The following is an 11,492-nucleotide window of genomic DNA, read 5'->3' as shown; positions in this document are numbered from 1 at the left end:
GCTGGTGCTCCGTGGAGGTTTCTCTCTGAGCTAATTTAAACACTGGGAATGCGGCAGACCATTGCTTGAATCCACGCATCTCCTGGCTCTGACTGGTTCTTCTGAATCTTGGTGAGTTGAACAAAATTTCCTTACAGGGCTACTAAAGACTGGTGCGCTGGGTGGGTGGGCAAATGAGAAGATCCAGTCTGTCCATTGAAATCAATGGGCTTCGAGGGCAGTCAATGCATAGGATGGCACCATCAACTGTTCAAGAGAATGCATAGAGGTTGCCGGCATGTACAACTGACTATGTTCTGGGAGGTATGGAGTCCTCCAGTCCTATCTTGGGCAGGGAAGCCCCTTTCGCCGGCTCTTGGGCTGGTTTCCTGTTTCCAGGAGATTTGTTAAAGAGTTGTCTCTTCATAGTCCTAGCACTTGAAATTCCCTCTTGGCCCATCTTCCTGTCGATTTAGATTTTATGTAATGTTATTTGAAGAGCTCCTCTGTCAACTTCTCCAGCATTGCGCTTTGCATTTGGATACTATAAAGGTTCAGGCAAAGTTTCCCCAAATTTATCTCCAAAGCCTTATCACCTACTACTTAATCTTTATCACTTGAACCTGGGGCCTTCTGCATGCCAAGCAAATGCTCAGCCACTGAGCCACAGACCCTCCCTGAATAACTTTCTGCATTGCATCTTCATTTTATAGCTCTGCTTGGCTTGCTAGTTTCATGCTGGACATTGAAATTCCCCCAACAGTCTTGGTGATCCCTCCAGGATCTGTGAACTGTTTCCCATGGTGGTGCTTCTTCAAGCGTGATAAACACCACTGATGTAGGAGATAAAGGTTGGCTTAACCTTGTTGCCTCAAATTCTTCATAGGGCCCCTAAGGAATCATAGCAGAATCATAGAATTAGAAGGGGCCTCCAGGATCATCTAGTCCAACCCTCCCGCACAATGCAGGAAATTCACAACTACCTCCCCTCCCCAAACCCCCAGTGACCCCTGCTCCACACCCAGAAGAATGTCTGGCACAGCAACTTAGAGCATCAACAATTTCTAACACTGTTTTGAGGGCCAGTGGCTTGGTAGCAGAGCATATGCTTGGCATGCAAAAGATCCCAAGTTCAATCTCCAGCATTTCCAGGGACAAGGATCAGGCAGACTGTAATGTGGAAGACCTCAGCCTGAGACCCTAGAGAGCCACTGCCAGTATGAGTAGGCAAGACTGACCTTGAGGGATCAGTGGTCCAACTATTAATAGAAATTCATTGATCTTATAGATACACGTTTCATACATCTGATGGGTTGAGCTCCGATTCATGACAACATATGATGGAATAAATAAATTTGCCTAGTCCTCAAGTTTCCACAGGAATTATTTTCTTATTTTGCTGTGACAGACTAACAGCCAAATGGATTTACCAAACTAACTAGTTCTCTGGCTAATACTTGTTGCAACATTTCCTTTAAGTTGTTTGCTAATGAGATGTATAATATACTCACGGATATTGATTTATTATCTACCAACAAGTCTTGAACTACACAAGAAACCGTCTCACTCCCAGTTAACCAGTTGAAGTAGCTTCTCATTAGTTCATTGTGCACCAGCGGTAAAAAATAAAAAATCGTCTCCTTTTCAGACTTTAATCACGTTCAGGTTGGACACAATCTCCAAACAGACATCAAGGAATAGCAATGATACAAAATGGAACAGCCAATACCTCCTACGCAGAATTTCTCCTGCTTCCTTTTCCAGGCCTTCAGGAATCCAGATACCTCCTTGCAATCCCTTTCTTCTCCTTATTTCTTTTTATTGTCACAGCAAACTCCATCCTGATATACACCGTGAAGGCCGAAGCGAGCCTCCACACCCCAATGTATCTGCTCATTGTTCTACTCTTTGTGGTCAACATCTGTGGGACTTCCGCCATCCTTCCCAAAATGCTGCTGAGTTTCATGTTCCACGCCAGCCACATCTCCCTGACTGGATGCCTTGTGCAAATGTTCTTCCTCTATTTTACGACTGTCCTTGACTGCAACATTCTTCTCATGATGGCTCTGGACAGGTACGTCGCCATTTGCCACCCGCTGTGCTACGCAGACATCATGACCACCAGACTCCTGATGTTTCTAACTTTTGCTTCCATGGTTAGGAGCCTCTCTGTTGTTGGCCTAGTGGTGATCTTGGCTTCGCGGGTGCGGTTTTGCCGTTCCAACGTCATCAGCCATTTTGCCTGTGAGCACATGGCTCTCATGAGGCTGTCCTGCAGTGACATCTCAGTCAACAAGAAGGTGGGGATGGCACTGAGATGCATAGACATGATCCTGGATCTGAGCTTTCTCTTAGCTTCCTACAGCAAAATTATCCACACGGCTCTGAAGATCTCATCTGGCAACGTGAGGCACAAAGCGTTCCACACCTGTGGTACCCACCTGATCGTCATCTTCATCGGCTATTTTTCCCGTCTCTCCTCCTCCATCGTCTTCCGTGTAGCCAAAACTGCCTCAGAAGATGTCCACAATCTGCTGAGCGCCATCTACCTGCTGTTCCCCTGGGCTGTCAACCCCATTATCTATGGTGCGAGAACCAAAGAAATCAGGGAGAACCTCTGGAAACTCATCAAGAGAAAATGGCCTCCCCTTAGGCAACATCTGTGAACGAAAAGTGTCTGTTTTCGTTATGTATGATGGAGGTTGATAATGTTTGACCACTCAAGATTACTGGAAGCCATTCCATAGATCCTGGTGCACGGTTGAGAATACCAAGTGGGGAAAAGAACTCTGCACATGCACAGCTTTGTCTGTTTTTAGTTCTTGTTATGTACCACAGTTAAGTCTAGCTGTAAAGCAGGTTTTGGGAGTGAACTCTTAATCAATGCCAGCCTATTTGGAGTGGCATCTATGTATCTCTTCAATGGGACAGTCAGTGAGTATCCTTTCCCATGTATAAGGCACATGCGAATCTCCACTGGTAGAAAATTCCCTATGCCTGGGAGGAGATGAGTTTTTCCAAAACAGCCCGCTGGAGTCCCTTTTCCTTTTCTCCGCAGTATCTAGAGGCCCAGGCTATTGCCACAGAAATGGAAAACTGGCCAGATGCCCCCCAAATGGTGTCAGTGCATACGGTTTCATTCTCTACTTTAGTGGCTCACTTTTTAGCATGTGTGGCTGGATCCGTGGCCAGCATGTAATTTCACCCTCATCAGCAAGGGAGTGACATGCTGTGCTCAGCAAGGGGTTTGACTAATAAACACTCACATGCTTTCTTGGGTAGATTCCCCATGCCAAAAGAGATTGTGTATGGACAGGTGGATCCTTCAGGGCTGATTGAACAGTTTTAGGTCCCAACAGATGTAAATCATTTCTAAAGAAGGTAACAGCCAGTCACCTTCTAGGTATCCTTTTAAGTAACTGCACAGAATGCAAGTCTCCCGCTTGACAATTAGAAGCAGGATGTCCCAACCATGCAAACAGGTATGGGGACAGGGAGTGAGGACGATTGTAGCCCAAGCCCAGGAAGATCGTCTCTTGGCTGATACGGTATATTTATATGTCCCTGGTTTTTCTCCTAATATAGCTTTTAAGGCAGCATGCAAACTCTGCATTATCAGTCAGTGAACAATAAATAATAGATCCCGGTGAAGAGCCGTATTAGTTTGCAGCCACAAAGTCAAATATGAACCAGTGGCACTTAAAAAAGGAACCAAGTAACAAAATGGATAAGATTTTTGTTCTCTGTACTTTGATAACCCTTGTAGCCCACAGTTTTGTGTTTGTTTGTTTTCTTGTCCCTCTCTTTTGTCCCTTTTCTTTTCTGTATCCCCCTTTCTGTTATCATAAAAAATAAAATATTTTTTCCAAAATAACAAAATGTATTCTAGCAAAAGATTTCATGAATCGGACCTGTCTTCCTCAGACACATGAACATTTCATCCATTAATCGGAAGGATTCTCAAAACTGCAGTCAGCACAAACCATATGGGAGGTTACAAAGAGAGAAGCCCATTTAAAACAATATCCAATCAAGAGAGTAATGTTAATAAATAGTATATTCTTTAAAAACAGATTAAAATAATATATGTAAAGCCACAGCACAAATACCAGTATAAGAGTTTTTGCTATTTAACATCAGTTATAAGAGGGATTTAGCCTGGCATCTAAAAAATTGTAAAGAGGTCAACTAAGGGCCAAGCTACAAGTGACGAATGACACTGGAACGGCAAGTGAACAAACGCACATGCATTCCTTCCTGTTCACTTGTGCTCCACATGATCACATAGTAAACCGCTCAGAGTGGGTGTTAAGTGGTCCTGAAGGGCGGTATATAAATTGAATGTTGTTGTTGTTATTTACTTGTTTGTTTTATTAAATTTATCGTCCGTTCTCCCCACAAGCAGGCTCAGAGCAGACCACATCAATTTAAAAGACATAAAATAAAACAGATAAAACCGATAGCATAAAAAAGCAGATACAATTCACAAATCCACTCTCAGCGTGAATCAGGAGGTTTTGCCAAAGTCATGTGCTGCCCTATGTAACAGCTTCTCTATAAGCTGGCCACACCTTAAACCTCTGAATCTCCCAGATGTGGAATTCAGCGAAATCTGCTTTCTCCTTAATAGGCAAAGATCTGGGTAAGAAGCTTTGAAGTGTGACTTTTTTCCTACAAGTCAGCTTAGGTAGAATAAGAATGAGGTTTGCTTATGCAGGATGGATTTCTTTGGGGTATAGCAGTGTTCTGCAAATCTATGCGGTAATGTTTTGTTTCATCAGCTCTGTATTGATCAGATTATTTTAAAATAAAAGTTTCAATGAATACACTGGCAGTTTATTGGCTGGAAAATAAGTGTCCACTTTTAACCTGGAGCAAACAAAAACAGTTTTCCTGCTTCTGCTGCCACACATGCACATAATACCTCCACAAAAAGCAGCAGAAATGGGGAAATGTCTCCCCTCTGCACTGTTTTTGCATGGGAGGAAAGGCAGGAGTTCTCCTTCACCCGGTGGCAGCTCTTCGAGCCCATTTGTGCTCTCCTTTTTTAATAGAAGCCATTCCTTAGAGCTGTTGTGTGACTGTGTGGCGGAACAGGCGCTGGCTCTCAGTCCAGTTGCGGTGGTAGACCAACCAGCCCCCAGCCTCCAGCCAAGCCACCTTCCCGTACTGAAACAGACAGCCTCCGCTGCTTTTCCTTCTGCGTGGTTTGAAATACTTTAGGCCACGAAATTGTCTCTTCTTTCCACAACTTCTCATTTTAAGCAGAAAGACAAAATCAGGCTACTATGACATACGTTTGCTGTCAGGCTGGCGCCAAACCCCATCATTTCCTGTCGTAGCAGAGTTTGGAAAGCAAAAAGTGATGCGAATTTGGACAGACAAGAAGACTGGTAGGCAGGGCGGGCTCAGTCCTTTTCCCCATGCAAGATGCGGGGGGGGGGGGGCTGTAAAGTAGCCATTGTGCCCAAGAGCTACAGCAGACGGTTGGGCAGTATAAGAGATACTAGTCCAAAATTCATGCCACAGAGTAGCCCCAGGAGGCCCACCTTGCACAACAGAGTATGTGAGTTTGCTAATTCTAGATAAACCATTTAAAGTAATTATAAGCAAAGCAATACCCAAGAGGAGGCTTTCTTCACTGGACCTCGCGCTGTACTATATTTACCAGCATGGATTGAGCAGAATCGTTGCCCTTCAAGGCTGCCCGGCATTATGGTGGGCTAAAAGCAGCTGTGTCCGAGACTAGAAGAAGCCGCTCGAGCAGGACTGGAAGTCAGAAGGTGGCTGTCGGGCTGCCTATTCAAACGCCAGGTCTTCATTCTATGATCTGCTGCTTTGGAGGAGGCAGAGGAGAAGAGAAGCAGCCACCGTCATCCGACCCCACAGGTCCTTGGCGGCTCACAGGGAAAAGGTAAGCCGTCCTTATCTTCTCATGTGCTGTTTCCGGTGTTTCTAGCGGATAATTAAGCTGCTTTGAATAATATTGTAATGGGTTTTGAACTAAAAAGTTTTCAAAACATTGGTGAGGGATTTCTGGAGGCAAATGCATATGACCAGAGATGTAAAATAGGTACCTTTTACGGAAACGATTGTGACAATCTGAATAGTTTGAACTAGTCCAAGCTTGTTAGAACTCGGAAACTACGCAGGGTTGGCCATGGTTAGTATTTGGAGAGGAGACCACGAACACCAGGGTTGCTATGCAAAGGAAGGCAATGGAAAATCACCTCCGCTCCTCTCTTGCCTGGAAAACCCCTTGAGGGGTTCCTCTAAGCAGGTTTGCAACTTGATGGCAATTACTTATTAATTATACCAGTGAATATATAAATATTGTGGAAATCAGCTTCTTTTTAGCTTCTCCCATCGATGGGCTGGACATTCGCAAGCTCTTGCAGCAGCCCAGCGATCCAGCAGAAAAGCCAAAAGCAAAGAGAAGGGCTTCCCTGGATAATACCTTGAAAGTAAGAAGGCGACTGCCTACCAGATTCTCACGGGATTCTCCGTCTATAACACACACCATTTGGTTATGGAAATTGCTTGGCAACATGATGCTCTGATGGTCTTGATAATGTTGAGCCTTTGAGAAAGTGGGTATCACGAAACGGGATTAATAATGCCGGCAAACGCCCGTCAGGCTCTATCTTGACAGTCTCTTCTTCAAGATTCTGTACAGGTGGTTCCTTTTGAAGAAGTCAGACGTCTTTTTCTCAGGGGACCTGTAAAGAAAGAAGAAACAATCAAATCTATTACTTACCTGCAGAATGTATTTCCAGTGATTGAATATTTATGTATAGAAATTAGCATTGATTGTACTAAGCCTTTTGGGCTCATAGTATTGTATGTGGTGTGTTCGTTAGAAATTGGTGTATAGTGTTGAGCTACCTCTTGAACTCTTCCCAGAAAGTTCTTTTGCAATACATTGTGTACATATGAATTGTATTTGCTATATTTATTGTACTTCTTGTGAGCATATTTGAGCACTTTCAGCAGTTTAAATTTTTCAGATTGAGATTTTTGTATTGTGGTTGATTTATTGGAAGTTGTTACCCTCTGGTAGGTGGTTGCCTTCTTACTTACTTTCATAGCAATCCAGAAGAGCAACTGCAATAATAATAATGATAATGATAATGTGCTTATATACTGCCCTTCTGGACAGAGGAGTGCTCCACCCAGAGCAGTGAACAAAGTCAGTGTTTGTTAGTCCAGGCCCTGTCTCCTGCAGCAGGCATCCGGTTGCCCCAGAGGGCCAATAAACAGGGCATACCTTTACTCACTGTGGATTGTAGCCACTGATGGATGTATTCCACCTCACTTCAGCCCAGACCTCATAGATCTAGATCCAGCTAACTAGGTAGTTGCCTCAAGCTGCTCCTGCCAATGCAGAAGTTTTAACAAGCTTGAGAAAGGCACCCCCGGCTGGCAGCTGCAGGCTGAAAGAGTAAGCCCGCTCTCGCACATTGCAAGTCCAACAGTACTAAACTGCAAGAGAGAGACAAAAACCTCCTTTTCATATTTCCAGGTCTAAAGGGATGTCTGGATTTGGAGGCCATCCTCAAGCCAGTCAGAATGTCACTGCCAACGTCTCCTACACGGAATTCCTCCTGCTCGCTTTCCCTGGCTTCCCGGAGTCCAGATATCTCCTGGCCATCCCTTTCTTTGGCATCTACCTGACGATCATGCTTGCCAACTCTATGGTGATCTACGTTGTGAAGACAGAGCCCCGTCTCCATTCGCCCATGTACGTCCTGATTGCGCTGCTTTTAGCCGCCAACATTTTGGGGACTACAACTATCCTCCCCAAAATGCTATTAAGCACCATCTTTGGGCTGAGCAGCATCTCCCTGACTGGCTGCCTGGTGCAAATGTTCTTCCTGTACCTGGCCATGATGTTAGACTGCGGCATCCTCCTCATGATGGCTCTCGACAGGTATGTGGCCATCTGTCACCCACTGCACTATGCGGAGATCCTGACAAATAAGCTTTTGGCCATCTTGCTGACGGCCACTCTGGTTCGCAGCATGTTCATCGTCAGCCCGGTGGTGATTCTGGCTTCACGGGTACGTTTTTGCCGCTCTAGCATCATCGGACACTTTGCCTGTGAGCACATGGCCCTGATGAGACTGTCTTGCGGGGATACCTCAAAAAACAGGATCGTGGGCATGGCTGTGAGATCCCTCACCATCGGCTTTGATGTGGTCTTCTTCACCATTTCCTACACCCAGATTATCCGCACGGCTCTGAAGCTGTCCTCAGGCAGCGTCCGGCACAAGGCCTTCCACACCTGCGGCTCCCACCTGATGGTGCTCTTCATCACCTACTCCTCCTGCCTCTCCTCCTCCATCGTCTTCCGTGTGGCCAAGTCTGCCTCGCAAGATACCCACAACCTGCTCAGCATCATGTACCTGCTGTTTCCGTGGGCCATCAATCCTGTCATCTACGGGGTGAGAACCAAAGAGATCCGGCAAAGCCTCTTGAAAATCTTTCACAGGAAACGGATGCCATTTGTTCCTCAGCAATAAGCCACTTTCATCAAAGCAATTACGTTTCTGTTCATGCTCCTAAGGATGCCAAACCAGATGTGCTGTGGGCTGCCAGATGTGTTTATTCATGTGTCTCCATCCTTCACATATAAAGTGGGTGTGGGGTCCATTTTCTACACAAAAGGAATGTGTGCATGGGGGGGGGGGACCCTCTCTCCTTCCTCGTTTCACTGCTGAAAGCCTTTCCCTCCCCCATGTGAATCACTTCTGTTATTAGAACTGGGCTGGAGGGGTGGGAATGCCTGCACTCTAGGGCAAGGCTTTTGTTCCCCTTTGCAGCGTCCATGTCCTTTTTGAAAATATTGCTTGAAAAACAGCTGCAAACTAAATTGACTCAGCCCCAGCAAGTCAACAGAAAAGTGAAACTGGCCAGACCCGGGGGTCTCCAACGTAGTGCTTCTGGACACCATGGTGCCCGCTCACGCTTTTTCTGGTGCCCTCCAAATGTAGGCATCCTGGTTTTACAGCTTGGCTCTCCGACTGCTGTCCAATGGACTTTTCAACTGTCACTTGTCTAACATTCCACCAAGCTGCCTACATTTCCCATCAAAACTTGAGGGAAGCTGACAAGTGTCCAACCTGTGTCATTCGTCACTTGTAGCCTGGCCAGATGTTATTATCAGGGGGGTTTTTTCAGCTGAAACGCGGTGGAACGGTGTTCCGGCACCTCTTGAAAATGGTCACGTGGCTGGTGGCCCCGCCCCCTGATCTCCAGACAGAGGGGAGTTGAGATTGCCCTCCACGCCACGGAGCGGTGCAGAGGGCAATCTAAACTCCCCTGTCTAGAGATCAGGAGGCGGGGCCACCAGCCACGTGACCATTTTCGCCGAGGGCAATTTAAACTTTAAAAAACTCCCCCCTTGTTCCAGATGACCCAAAGTGATGTCATTGTGTGGTCCTGTGCTGGCAACCCACTGAGTTCCACCACCTCTTTTCCCAGAAAAAAAGCCCTGGTTATAATGAATGAAAAAAAAATCTGAACTTCTCCGTCCGGAATTGTAGACTGAAAATGTGATACGTGAAATTAGTGGGACCAAAGAGGGTCCAAATGCTGACAGTTTGTAGACCTTTAGGTTTTTTCCAATGTAAGGTTTAAATTATTTTTGAGGCTCTCTTTCAGGACATTTGTGTTAGCTTTTGGTCACTGTTCTCGCAGAAGAAAGGCGTTTCTAATGCAAATGAGCATTGGGGTCTATTTAGCTTTACCTAACTGAAGCAAGAGTGACCTGAGTAGGCAGGCATCTCTAAGTGGAAATGCCTTCAACTGGGTGAAACCAACAGTGGAATAATTTCAAGTCAAACGAAATCCCCCCCCTCTACATTTCTGACTGTGCTCTTCCTGTAGACAAAGGGCAAAATGTCAAACAGGAGGCTTAATGATTCTAACTAGTTTTATGATTTTGAGTGTATTTATTGTTATACAGCCACAGACTTCCTAGCATTTGGGGCCCAAGGTCAAATCGAAAGAGTCAAAACATAGTTCCTTGGCCAGAGGTAGACACTTCTTTCTAGTTCCCAGAATGCAGAAATGGCAGCTTAGTTTTATTAATGCAGAGGAGTTAGCCGTGTTAGTCTGTGGTAGCAAAAGCAAAATCAAAAAGAGTCCAGTAGCACCTTTAAGACTAACCAATTTTATTGTAGCATATCGTTCGATCATGTGATGAAATTTCCAGAGGTAGCACTTCAGGGCTGCAAAGTTTTTCTCAGTTGTTTTGTTCTTAACTAAAAATAAATAAATACTTAACTTTAAAAGGCAAATGAAATTAAAAAAAAAACTCTTTGTGTTTCCCCAATACTTTTAGACTAAAGAGTAGGGCAATGTAGGAAGTTGAAGAAAGATCAGGCAATGTAAGGGGCTCCGTTCCCAGATTCAGCTGAAAGGGTGGAGGTCGCAGGGTGCAGAATGCTAATCCTGCTCTCCTTCAGGGTGTGGAACTTTGGGGTGAGCAAGGCTTTCACAAGCGTTCCCAGCTGATGTAGCCGGGCCTGGGCCCAGATCCTGCCTCGGCCAGGCACTCATTCCAAGGCCTCATCTGCCATCCGACAGCCTCAGCACCTTCTGGGAACACCAGTGGCTGACCTGGCTCAAAATCACCTTCAGCACCTTTTCATTTCCAGCACAAGATGACGTGGCGGTCTGGATTCAATTCTCCCTCAAGAGATTCTTTGGAGCAATTGCTACAGCATTTCCGTATCAAGCACAAAACAGCTTCCCCATTAAAACCAGCTGCTTTCTCTGCCCTCCAGCCTGTCCGGCAAGGGCCATCGAAAATGCTAATGGAAAACGAGCACCAGTTCATTTACAGCCCCTTTAACTCGCCATTCTCCCAGGCTTGGGCGGCAGGAAGGAATAATATTATATACCACCCTTCAGGACAACTTAACATGCACTCAGAGCGGTTTACAAAGTATGTTATCATGATCCTCACAACAATCACCCTGTGAGGTGGGTGGGGCTGAAAGAGCTCTGAAAAGCTGTGACTGATCCAAGGTCACCCAGCTGGCTTCAAGTGGAGGAGTGGGGAATTAAAGTGGGGTGAAGATTCATCGGTAAGCATTAGTGCCTCTGAAGACTGACGACATAGATGGTGAGAAGCGAGGCCTGAGCAGAAATGGGGCTTGTAAAGGGAGCTGGGGAGGCAAAAGGGGGAAGGATGCATTGTCAGAAACAAACGGGCAGAAGTCAGTGATGAACCTACACAGGCCTCTCTTCCTATGGCAAATTTTGGTTTAAGACATTTGAGCATGGCCCCAGGAAACCTGCCCAGGGCAAAGTTTGGGCCTCCAACTCATTCAAGTTTGACCCTGCTGGACTGTCCAGCCTGCCCCTTTCGACTCATACCCCACCCCCCATCCAGCTATCCTGTAACCTTCCAGTTAATCTAGACATTACCTGCCAAGTGGTTACTTTTGAGAGCTGTACACATTAAATCAAACTCAAGAGGATGACAAGAACAGTGTTCATTTATC

General features: G+C 45.7%; 2 protein-coding genes across 2 annotated transcripts; both read left to right on the top strand.

Moving 5' to 3' along the window:
* Nucleotides 1-1,682: 1,682 nt before the first annotated feature.
* On the top strand, nucleotides 1,683-2,645 carry LOC129326368 (olfactory receptor 52K1-like). The gene has a single exon (XM_054974525.1). It carries the CDS (start codon nucleotides 1,683-1,685, stop codon nucleotides 2,643-2,645), a length of 963 nt encoding a protein of 320 aa, XP_054830500.1.
* Nucleotides 2,646-7,511: 4,866 nt separating this feature from the next.
* LOC129326367 (olfactory receptor 52K1-like) lies at nucleotides 7,512-8,501 on the top strand. The gene has a single exon (XM_054974524.1). It carries the CDS (start codon nucleotides 7,512-7,514, stop codon nucleotides 8,499-8,501), a length of 990 nt encoding a protein of 329 aa, XP_054830499.1.
* The last annotated feature ends 2,991 nt before the right edge of the window (nucleotides 8,502-11,492 follow it).

Source organism: Eublepharis macularius, chromosome 3 (assembly GCF_028583425.1).
Source record: "Eublepharis macularius isolate TG4126 chromosome 3, MPM_Emac_v1.0, whole genome shotgun sequence".
NCBI lineage: Eukaryota > Metazoa > Chordata > Lepidosauria > Squamata > Eublepharidae > Eublepharis > Eublepharis macularius.
The sequence above is the reverse complement of the archived record's forward strand: the minus strand, read 5'-3'. Positions and strand labels throughout refer to the sequence as shown.

What these genes read in the sequence shown, in the direction of transcription:
- LOC129326368 (XM_054974525.1), top strand. Translation starts at nt 1,683, where the DNA reads ATGATACAAAATGGAACAGCCAATACCTCCTACGCAGAATTTCTCCTG.
- LOC129326367 (XM_054974524.1), top strand. Translation starts at nt 7,512, where the DNA reads ATGTCTGGATTTGGAGGCCATCCTCAAGCCAGTCAGAATGTCACTGCC.